This window comes from Podarcis muralis, chromosome 13, assembly GCF_964188315.1.
Source record: "Podarcis muralis chromosome 13, rPodMur119.hap1.1, whole genome shotgun sequence".
Classification (NCBI taxonomy): Eukaryota; Metazoa; Chordata; class Lepidosauria; order Squamata; family Lacertidae; genus Podarcis; species Podarcis muralis.
Window position 1 is genome coordinate 15157324 of NC_135667.1, and position 10960 is coordinate 15168283.

The following is a 10960-nucleotide window of genomic DNA, read 5'->3' on the forward strand; positions in this document are numbered from 1 at the left end:
GAGATGGGCAATGGAGATATATTATATATAACAGCGCTCCCTCCATGGCAATATTTTGTTCCTGTTTCTAACACTGTGCATGCACCGTGCATTTAAAGAAACTTCTCCTGCCGAAGGATCCTGGGAACTGTAGTCTGTTTATGGTGCAGGGGATTGTAGCTCTGAGAAGGGAAAACCACAGTTCCCAGGATTCTTTGAAAGAAGCTTGGATGGCTTTAAGAGAGGATCAGTGGTTCTCAGTGGCTATGTCCTGCCTCCACTGCTGGAGGAAGTTCGCCTCCGAATGCTAGTTTCTGGGAATCGCAAGAGGGGAGAGCACGGTGTTGTGCTTGGGTGCTGCTTTCAGGCTTCCCATAGGCTGGCCATGGTGGGAAGAGGATGCTGGAGTGACCCAGCAGGGCTGTCCTTCCATTCTTAAGCCTTGCGCAGTTCCTTGAATGTGCTTTAAATGTACGGTGCGTGGATGCAGCCTAAATTGCCACTTCCACTAAAGCAGGAGATTGGCAGTTTCTTGTCTGCAAGCATTAAATCGCCTCCTTTGTCTGTAAACACAAAATGTCTCGGTGCTGAATATTTTGGCCCGGGGCAAGGAAAGAAAATGGAGAAACTCAGACAGCTGTCTGGTATGTGTGTGTGTGTAAGGAATGGGACATTAAGCACCCATAATCCATCCTTCTCGAAGAGTGCTGAAAACATGCATGGATTCCAAGTTCCCAACCTTTAGAGGCCCATTTGCAAATCTTAAAATGTATCATAGGCACCAGAGAATGCTGGCTTTACGGAGGAAAAACTGGCAATGCCTGAAACTGCCCCTGCCCCTACAAAACAAACAGATGAAACACACCCACCCACCAAAACAACAACACACACAGACAGAAAAGCAGGAAACGCCTGCAACTGAGCAATTCCTAAAAGCCAAACTCATTTTAAAAAACAACATTAACTAGGGAGGAATCACAGAATTTTAGAGTTGGAAGGGACCTAGAGGGTCATCTAGTCCAACCCCCTGCAGAGCAGAGGGCACCAATTTGGGGGACCCCCAGGTTACACAGTAGCACCTCCCTTGGATTCTCCCACCCCTACCAGTCAAAAGGAAGCTTGTGATGTCCATGCGCTGCAATAAAAAGATGCCTCCCTGGAATGATATGATGGAATTCTGGGGTGGGTGGTCTTTGTAGGGGGTGGGATTTTGCTGTTGTTGAGGAAGTGAGGGAATAATCAAGTAATAAGTTTCAGCTTGCAATAGGAACTGGGAAATGCTGCAGCTTTAATGCACATTTATTAAAAGGTATAAATAAATGCACATTAAAGTTGCAGCGTTTCCCACTGTGCTTTTGCAATGCTGGGAGAAACAATACTCTTCCTTCTACCTGTCTCTTTTAAGATGCAGGCACCTTGCCCTGCACTTGACAGTGGCCTCTGTACCATCATAGCACAGTGCATTGGAGTTAATTGAACAAAACTGAAGTATATTGAGGTACATTATTTTGTAGCAGAGACGGAAAAGGATGGGTCTGGCAGGTGGGGCTTCTGGGCTCTCTTTCTCTATGTTGAAGTATTGGGTTCTGATTCCCTGTGGCATGTTCCTCTTCTTTGCAGGGGAAATGAAGAAACCAAATATGAGGTTGTTCACACCGAGCCTTACCCAGTTAGCAAAGCCAAGGCTGAGCGGTTGGTCATTGAAGCCAATGGACGAGCGGTGAGTCAGGCTCCCCTTCAGCCCAGGTTTCGAATGGAACAAAGAACCTTAAAAGGACTAACAGATTTATTAGGACATAAATGTTCAAGAGCCAAAACCCACTTCCCCAGATCCGTGGCATGAACCCTTCGCCTCTGTCGGCCAACTAAGAACAATTTATGCATATGTAGTGGTACCTCGGTTTACGTACTTAATCCGTTCCTGAAGTCCGTTCTTAAACCAAATCCATACTTAAACCGAGGTGTGCTTTCCCTAATGAAGCCTCCCACTGCCGGTGCCCTTCCACTGTTTGGCTTCCGTTCGTAGACCGAGGTAAAGTTCACAAACTGGAACACTACTTCCGCTTTTGTGGAGTTCATAAACAGGACTGTTCGTAAACCGAGGTACCACTGTAATGATGTAGGCTGCTGTCAATGGAAGTTTATGTGCCCCAATAACTCAATTAGTCTCTTACAAGAGTTTTGTGGCCTCTTAAAAGTGCAGCAAGATGTCCCCTCTGCCGTATATTTACGACACTCTCAAAACCCACCTTTTCTCTCTACCCTCTAATGAGCTTGAGTGCACATAGCATTTCCTTATCTTTCTGATAATCCTGTGTGGTAGCGTTATTTAGTCATTCTCGTTTTGATTTGTATACGACGGTGACCATTCCTGCTGCATTCACCCTGGTTCACTTGCAGGGTGTTTACTTCTTGTTAGTCATTTGCTTGGGACGTGGGTGGCGCTGTGGGTTAAACCACTGAGCCTAGGGCTTGCCGATCAGAAGGTCGGCGGTTCGAATCCCCGCGACGGGGTGAGCTCCTGTTGCTTGGTCCCTGCTCCTGCCAACCTAGCAGTTCGAAAGCACGTCAAAGTGCAAGTAGATAAATAGGCAGCGCTCCGTCAGGAAGGTAAACGGCATTTCTGTGCACTGCTCTGGTTCGCCAGAAGCGGCTTAGTCATGCTGGCCACATGACCCGGAAGCTGTACGCCGGCTCCCTCGGCCAATAAAGCGAGATGAGCGCCGCAACCCCAGAGTCGGTCACGACTGCACCTAATGGTCAGGGGTCCCTTTACCTTTTACCTAGTCATTCGCTCACTCTGCACCTTCCAAACTGCTTAAAAAGTCAAGTTTCTTTTTTCCAGAGTGGGTTTCTTGCAGCTAGGGGAGACAGAGCCCTTTGATCCCCATACCTCAACTTGAATCCCTCCAGCAAAATCCTTGACCACCCGGAGGCTCCTCTACCCCACATGCGTCACAGTGGGTGGGTGGGTGGGAAGGGAGCCAGGTCCTTGGAGGCAGGGGAAGCTAACAGGTTCTCTCCACCTCCTCTTCTGTGCCACCAGGTGGAAGGAGGGAAGCAGCTGGTCACTTGCGCTCTCCGGCCGACTGGCATCTATGGGGAGCACCACCCACTGATGAAACAGTTTTACGAGAAAGGGCTGAGCACCAAAAAGTGTCTTATCCGAACCGTCCCAGCCTCCACTGAGCACGGCAGGGTCTATGTTGGTAAGTCTCGCATGCACGCTGTGTGCCATTCTTGAACTCCGATGTCACCACGAACTTTAGATGCCTTTGCACGCACTCCCTCTGGTCCTTTATAGCCAAAGCCCCAGAGAAGCAAGATGGTGTTGCTGCTTTTTATCAAAACAAATAATCTTTCCCTCCTGGAATGCTTTGCTTCTTTACCCATGACTAAAGCAAAGCAAGAACACCAGAGCCTGTGTATTAACGTTTAGCAGTCGGACCTCTTGAATTCTTTTTCCAAGAGCAACAGATAAACTACAATAGGGATTTGTAAATTAATTTGTGTAAGCATTTGGAGGGCAACGTGGCCATTCCTGGGCCTGCTTTTTATTAGTTTGCTAACCTCTGCTAGAGGGCGATTGGCTCACAAGGAGAAAATGTGTTTTAAAAAGTGGTTTTCTTGAAAGAAGATCCCTTTGATCTCCTGTAACTTAAATTATGAATTTATTTTTATTTCCTCCTTACAAGGAAGGCTGAGCTAAGCCCTTGGCAAATGCACAAGCAAAGACTTGCGTGCTTACGGACTGGATGCTCAGTCAGACCAAAGCACTCTGAGTCAGTGACCTGATGACATTTGCCTCTCTTATTGTTTATATTCCTATCTGTAGGATCTCTCTCTCTCGCCCATTGCATAGGCTGCTTTAGCGATCCTATTTCTCTTTACCAAGTGTTTCTCCTCTCTTCTTCTCCCTGCCAACCCTTTTGCAGGCAACGTGTCTTGGATGCATCTGTTGGTGGCCCGGAAGATCCAGGAGTCTCCCTTGGCCGTTTCAGGCCAGGTTTATTTCTGCTATGACGACTCGCCTTACAAGAGCTACGAGGACTTCAACATGGAGTTTCTGGGCTCCTGCGGCTTCCGCATGCTGGGCTCCCGGCCGCTGCTGCCTTCCTTCCTCCTGCGGTTCATGGCGCTGTTCAACGCCTTCCTGCAGTGGCTGCTGAAGCCCCTGTGCAACTATGCGCCCATCCTCAACCCCTACACTCTGACTGTCGTAAGGACCACCTTCACAGTGCAGACCAGCAAGGCCAAGGAGCACTTTGGCTACCAGCCCCTCTACAGCTGGGAGGAGAGCCGGGCCCGCACTGTGAAATGGCTCCAGGAGATCGATGCCCAGAGGGATGCTGGGAAATGAGACACGGGCCATGTGTGCGGGGGAGAGGGACAGGGGAGCCAGGATAGAGAGGGACTCCCCCCTCGCTCCCCAAAAGCAGCCTAGCCCTGGGTTTTGCTTCCACTGGAGCATCCGAGTACATTTTCTCACACTCTTGCCGAAGCTGTGTTTATGATACCCGTCAAGAGTAATTTCATCTCGGTAGACTCTGGATTACACTATTGGTTTAATCCTTGTAATTACTATTATTTATTCGTCACTCGCAAAGCACTTAAAAGGATGACCGGGAGAGGGTAGAAAGAGGAACTGATCTGCGGGGAACCTACTCCAGGATTTGGCAGCAACCACTCCGTGAGAGTGTGCCAGTTCTACCGAAATCTGTTTTGAATGTTGGTTAAGCATATAGTTTTACTTCGGGGTCTCCTGTAAGAGCTGTGTGCTCCACTGGTGGCTGTTATCCGCCAAGGCTTGTAGGGGGTTAAGCAGGAGGCTAACATTAGAGGGCGCCAGAGGCAATGGCAGGCAGAGCTAAGGAATGCTAGATTGGTCCTTATCTTCCTACCTGGTGAATTTTACAAGGGCAGCCCTGAGACTAAGGAGAAAGAGGATGCTGCCAGCTCAGTGCCACCTTCTGGGCTGGTTAAAAGAAGGCAAGTTGGTGGGGCAGGGCTTCCCTTTTGCCCTAATGAACCTGCCTCCCCTGGTGTGCCTTTGCAACAGAGCCTCCAATCTAAGTCTTAGAATGACTTCTACGATCCAGATCTTGCAGACTCCCTCTCTGATGGGAGTCCTCCTCTTCCAGAACCACTTTCCTTCGTTCTTATTGCATTCCCTTGGCAGTCTTTATTTTCAGTGTGCTACAAATGAACGGCACAGTGGGTCGGGGAGGGCTGTGTGCAATTTCATGCTGCATCATTCCTTTCCTGTAGCAATGTGAATCCCTCTGAAGGATCCTCAATCCATTCCGCATCGCTGCGATCCCATTCCATTTTTTTTCTTCCTACCTCAATTGCCACTACACTGCCCGTGCAGTCGGGATCCAGATCCCTGTTTTGATTTTTATCTAGCCTGTCCTCTCAGTGTAGGACTTCACTTAGCATGACATATGACGCCATGATTTATTTTCCCTGCCACTTTTTGAAGGGCTTGTGCACTATGAATATGACTGGAGAATCATGGCGGATTTTTCTTTTAAAAAAACAACACACTACTACAGTGGGTGGAGCCCAGATGCCCCTGCCTACATTCTGATTAATAAGGGACAGAGCTAACAGCCTCCCTGATTCTGACTCTTTGCCATGTGGTTTTACTCCCCCCCTTTGAGATTTGACCCAGTGAAAGAGGCTCATTTTCCTGAAACATCCTGTCAAATGCAGGAACTTGGCAACCTCGCAGGATTGACAGCATTGAATAAAAGTGACAAAGGCACACAACACACTGTTGCTGGGCTGGACAAGGAAAGCCCGCTGGCAAAATCCTTAACAGGGAAGGCGAAAGTGTTTTGGACATGTTTAAGTTTTGATGATTTGAAGGTTGGGGGTGAATAGGAATTGGTGAGGGGGAGGGGTGAGTCTGTTCAGTTTGCACTTCCATGCAGAGCTTAATTCTTAGTTTCTGAACCACGATGCAAACTGAAACACCGCTTTCCTTTAAAATTTGCACGTTTCTGAATTTTGCGATGCAGTTCTCATAGTGTTCACAAAAATGAATATTTAGTGTAGACGAGGCACAAAACTATGTTGCGCTGATGGAAATTGCTTGCAGAAAGGCATGTATTAGTAGGGGGGGACCACCCCAAATTGATTTAGAAATTGGGCATCCTGAAGGTTTTAAAAAAGAGAAACTGAGATTGATGGAGCCAGCCATCCCTAGGGCTGATAGAGGCAGATAAAATGATTTGTGACATGGAGGAAGCCAATCGAAATAGGTGTTTCTCCCTCTTTCGCAGTTGAGAAATTGGCTGGAGACTGAAGAGGAAGCTGTTTACCACACAGTGACTTAATTAATTGATGGAGTTCACTGCTCTGTCAGTAAATGTGACGCCTACTCAGTTTATATCCCGCCCTTCCTCCCGAGGGAGCTCAGGGCACCAAATCAATAAAAATATAATTGAAAACTTTCTAAAACCAGCTAAAAACAAGCACATCCCCTCAGCCAGTTATCTCAGGGGTTATCGTTCAGCCATCAAATGCCCGGGGAAACAAGGAAGGCTTTAAAAATCACTGGCTTAAGCTGGCTTTTTAGAAGGGACAAGGCAAATGGATGGCAGATAGAGCCGCTGGTCACAGGGGTTGGAAGTGGGATGTCCCTGGCTGGCAGAGATTGCTCCTGCCTTGACGCCCTCCTCATGGGCTCCTCAGAGCAATCATTTCTGGGCTAGACGGACCTTTTCGTCTATTAGCACGACCAGCTCCCTTCCCCCTGTAAGAGCATTGCTGGTGCTTAACCTGGGCCCGGTGAGGATGCCAGCCTGCTGCTCCCGCTGGTGAAACCAAATAATAATGTAGAATGTATTCCTTGATCAAAGTCTTAATTATTATAAATAAATACGTTGAATTCAGACAATGAGTTTGGCTCCTATTTTCCCTCCTGTCGTGTCTGTGGGGACCTTGGAAGGGCCATGCAGAGATTGGTCGTAGAAATGGTAGAATGAGAATTCTGAAGTCCGTAGGAGTGCTCCCTCCCTAAAAATCTCTTCATCTAACTAACAGTGCTATAAATGGCATGTTTATGAACAAGGTAGGAATTGTAGGCATGTGGAAGTTTTCAGATTGCCTGGCAGTTAAGACTCACGGCTTGTGAGTAGAGGTGAAGGTTATAAAATCCATTGGACACGGCTTATACGCCTTTAAAAACAAACAAGCCATGTTTGCAGAGTCTGAACTCCAACTCCCAGCAGCCCCAGACACCATGGCCAGGCATGATGGGAATGGAGGTTCATGTTGGCCACCCCTGGTATAAACGGATTGCACCACTCCCTGTGTTTGCGAATACCTTGGGTGGATGCGAGAAGCTTCTTGTTGCATTTTGATACCTCCCAAGTTCTGTGAAGAGAGAGGTGCCAAGGGAAAACATCAAAAGCTGGTACCTGTCCAAACGAGGCGTACATGTGAATGCCTTTTGCGTTCAACCCAGGTTTCCCAGAGGATAAAGTTAGCTAAGTGAGCCTGAAGGGAATGTCGAGAGTGCTGGTGAAAATGATGCCATCAGAGATGGGATCTGCCAAGCTTGTGCAACTACCTTTTGGAGGGGTTAATGTTTGATGAATAGCCAACCATCGGTATGTCTCTTACCACAGACATTTCCAGAGCATGTGATTTATATAATTAAGCAAGTTACATTGTCTTTAGCGGTATTCCGCCCTGTTCATTTCAATCGGAAGGAGAAACACTGCAAACGAGGGGTGGAGAAGGAATCAGCTGCATAATCGTTTGCGGAGTGGAAGCAGCGACGCCGACGAATACTGACCATCTCTGCTGGATTGATTTGCATTTTGGACATGGGACCGAATAAGTGCACATCAGAAACTTCGGCTCGTGTTTTGGTCAGAATTCTCCATCTCTAATGGCAGGCACCCATAGACACAGTCCTACAGGCGAGCTGAGAGCTAATGGAGGATGGACATTTATTTAAAATAATAATTTCTGTACTAGTCCATTACATGTTAAAATTCAAGCCCTGGACTTTGTGTATTCTGCAATTCCCTGAGAGCACAGAAAAGTGAAAGAACATGCAAAGCTAGCTTCCTGAGAATCTGATTATTATTTATTTTTTTTAAAGAGCATGTTTCTGTCCCTCACCGATTGCAAAAACTTTGCTTTAAATTGTGTGGATGATGACTGTAAATTTTTGGGTGCTAGAGGTGGCTGAATAAGGGTTCCAGCAGCTGGGAACAGGGCTCTAGAGCCCTGCGTAGCTCATTGATGAGGAAAGAGAGAGAAAATATTGCCAAATAAGAGAGAGTGCAAGTACGATTTATGCGGCTTGCAAAATTGGCTGTGCTATTTGACCCTGATGTGACCTTTCATGAGGAGAACCCACAGCCCTGTTTCACTATAAAAAGAATCAGTAAGGCCTTATATCAGTGGGACTTGCTCCCAGGTTACTGGCTATGGGGTGGTGACCTTACACACCGTAGCTTTGTCCATAGTCCCTGGTGTCTGGAGTGATGCCTTACTGATGCAAACGGTGGGATTTGGGGACATTTGTAGGGAGACAAGCAGAGGAGGACCATTTGCTGCCATGAGATGTAAAGGCCATAAAAAAAGACATCTGAAGTCATGCAGGTTCAGGTGTTGCTGTGGCTGGTAGTTTGTGGGGTGCCTAGGAACCATTATATGGAATCTGATAAAACTGACATAGAAGAACTTGAAAAGGGCCATAGCTCTCATTGTCATGGAGACATAGTACAAGGGATCCAGCAACCAGGATTTTTACTTTTTGGTACCTGATACACGCCCCCTCCAACCCCCAGTGCCTGTCTGCCGGAGCCTTCTTATAGGACTACTGATCCCTACAGACACTGCTGACTTAACTCCAGAATAAAAAGTCCTAGAGCCTTGAAAACAGGTCAGGAAAGCTAGCTTTGCATCTGAGAGTTTTCAAGATAAGGTGCTCATCTTGATCTGATGCATGTTCACTTTCTTTGAAATGAGTGGGACTGGATGCACACATTTCTGAGGCATTTGCTGGTAGCTGGGATTTCTTAGCATCTGCCCCCCCTTTCCTCCTCTTAGAGATACATGCGACAAATGAGAATGGGGGGAGGCTTTCGAAGTGGGGTTCATCTCTCTCACACACAGGGTAGCTGCTCCAGTCAGTCACCAATTCCTCAAAGAAGAAGCAAATCTTTGTCAACAGTCTTGGAGCCCAGTGACTGGGAGGTGGGGGTGTGGGGGTGTGTGGGGGCTGACCTCTGCCTCCCTCCTTCGCCCCAAGAGGGATATGGAATGGAGCGTTTGGAAACCAAAATTGCAAATGAAGCAGAACTTGCCCATTGCAGCAACAGCTGACATAGGGGCGGTGTGGCGAAGAGGCCTGCTGTCATTCCATCTGCCATATAGCTCCAAGTATGCTAAAAATGATACTATTGGCGTGAGACGGGGGGAGGAGAGCACCCCAGAGGATGCTCTTGTTCTTTCTCCAAGACAGGACTAGTTCCACCCAAAGAGCCAAGATGGATGTCTGCAAGGGGCGCCACGTAGACCCATCTGTGGAGGAAATGTGCAAGCCCTGCGCACTGCAAGGCCACCAGGAGGCGGTCCTGGAATGCGTGCCCTGTGAGGCTGCATTGTTGCCCCACTATATATATACAGTGGTACCTCGGGTTAAGAACTTAATTCGTTCCGGAGGGAGGTCCGTTCTTAACCTCAAACCATTCTTAACCTGAAGCACCACTTTAGCTAATCAGGCCTCCTGCTGCCGCCAGAGCACGATTTCTGTTCTCATCCTGAAGCAAAGTTCTTAACCCGAGGTACTATTTCTGGGTTAGCGGAGTCTGTAACCTGAAGCATATGTAACCTGAGGTACTACTGTATATATATATAGTGGGGCAACTACACACACACACACACACACACACACACACACACACACACACAGTGGCACCTCAGGTTACAAACACTTCGGGTTACAGACTCCGCTAGCCCGGAAGTAGTACCTCAGGTTAACAGGTTAAGAACTTTACCTCAGGATGAGAACAGAAATCGTGTGGCGGCAGCGGGAGGCCCCATTAGCTAAAGTGGTACCTTAGGTTAAGAATGGTTTGAGGTTAAGAACGGACCTCCGGAACGATTTAAGTTCGTAACCAGAGGTACCACTGTGTGTGTGTATATAATTTTTATTAAATTTTCTCTTTTACAATTTAGAATACTCATTTAAACATCCTTAAAATATCAATGACTTCTCTTTCCATGGTTCATTTTGCATATCATAAATCCCTGCACATTTTACAAAAAACTAAACCATTTAGTATTCCACTATTACATCCATCAAAACGTGTTTACACTGTTGGATTTATCTTAATGCTGCCAATGTTTTCAAGTGTACACATTTCCTCCACCCCCCCCATATATATTCAATAAACATTTTCCAGAACGTATGTTCTTCTTGTTCTCTTATTTTATATGTTAATTCTGCAAGCTGTGCACATTCCGTCAGCTTAAATTGCCATTCTTCTTTAGTTGGGACCTCGCTCGTTTTCCATTTTGGGGCTAATGAAACAAGGGCCGGAGTAGTGGCAGACATAAACAACCTTTTTTGACACCCGGAAATTCCGCCTTTTTGTTGCCCCACTTTAAACGGTCATGGCTTCCCTCAGATAATCCTGGGAGCTGTCGTTTGCTCAGGGCGCTGAGAGTTGTTAGGAGGCCTCCTATTTCTCTTAAAGGTAAAAGGTAAAGGGACCCCTGACCATTAAGTCCAGTCGTGGCCGACTCTGGGGTTGCAGTGCTCATCTTGCTTTACTGGCCAAGGGAGCCAGCGTACAGCTTCCGGGTCATGTGGCCAGCATGACTAAGCCGCTTCTGGCGAACCAGAGCAGCACACGGAAATGCCGTTTGCCTTCCCGCCGAAGTGGTACCTATTTATCTACATGCACTTTGATGTGCTTTTGAACTGCTAGGTTGGCAGGAGCAGGGACCG

General features: G+C 47.4%; 1 protein-coding gene across 4 annotated transcripts in view; it reads left to right on the forward strand.

The window, feature by feature from the left end:
- HSD3B7 (hydroxy-delta-5-steroid dehydrogenase, 3 beta- and steroid delta-isomerase 7) overlaps nucleotides 1-6883 on the forward strand; it is a 53193-nt gene extending 46310 nt beyond the window's left edge. For all 4 annotated transcript variants that reach the window (XM_028704172.2, XM_028704171.2, XM_077917955.1 and 1 more), the window contains 3 exons: nucleotides 1600-1699; nucleotides 3026-3188; nucleotides 3915-6883. In XM_028704172.2, the coding sequence (XP_028560005.2) occupies nucleotides 1600-1699; nucleotides 3026-3188; nucleotides 3915-4339 (688 nt within the window). In that variant the 3' untranslated portion in view covers nucleotides 4340-6883. The remainder of the gene's footprint in view (nucleotides 1-1599; nucleotides 1700-3025; nucleotides 3189-3914) is intronic.
- The last annotated feature ends 4077 nt before the right edge of the window (nucleotides 6884-10960 follow it).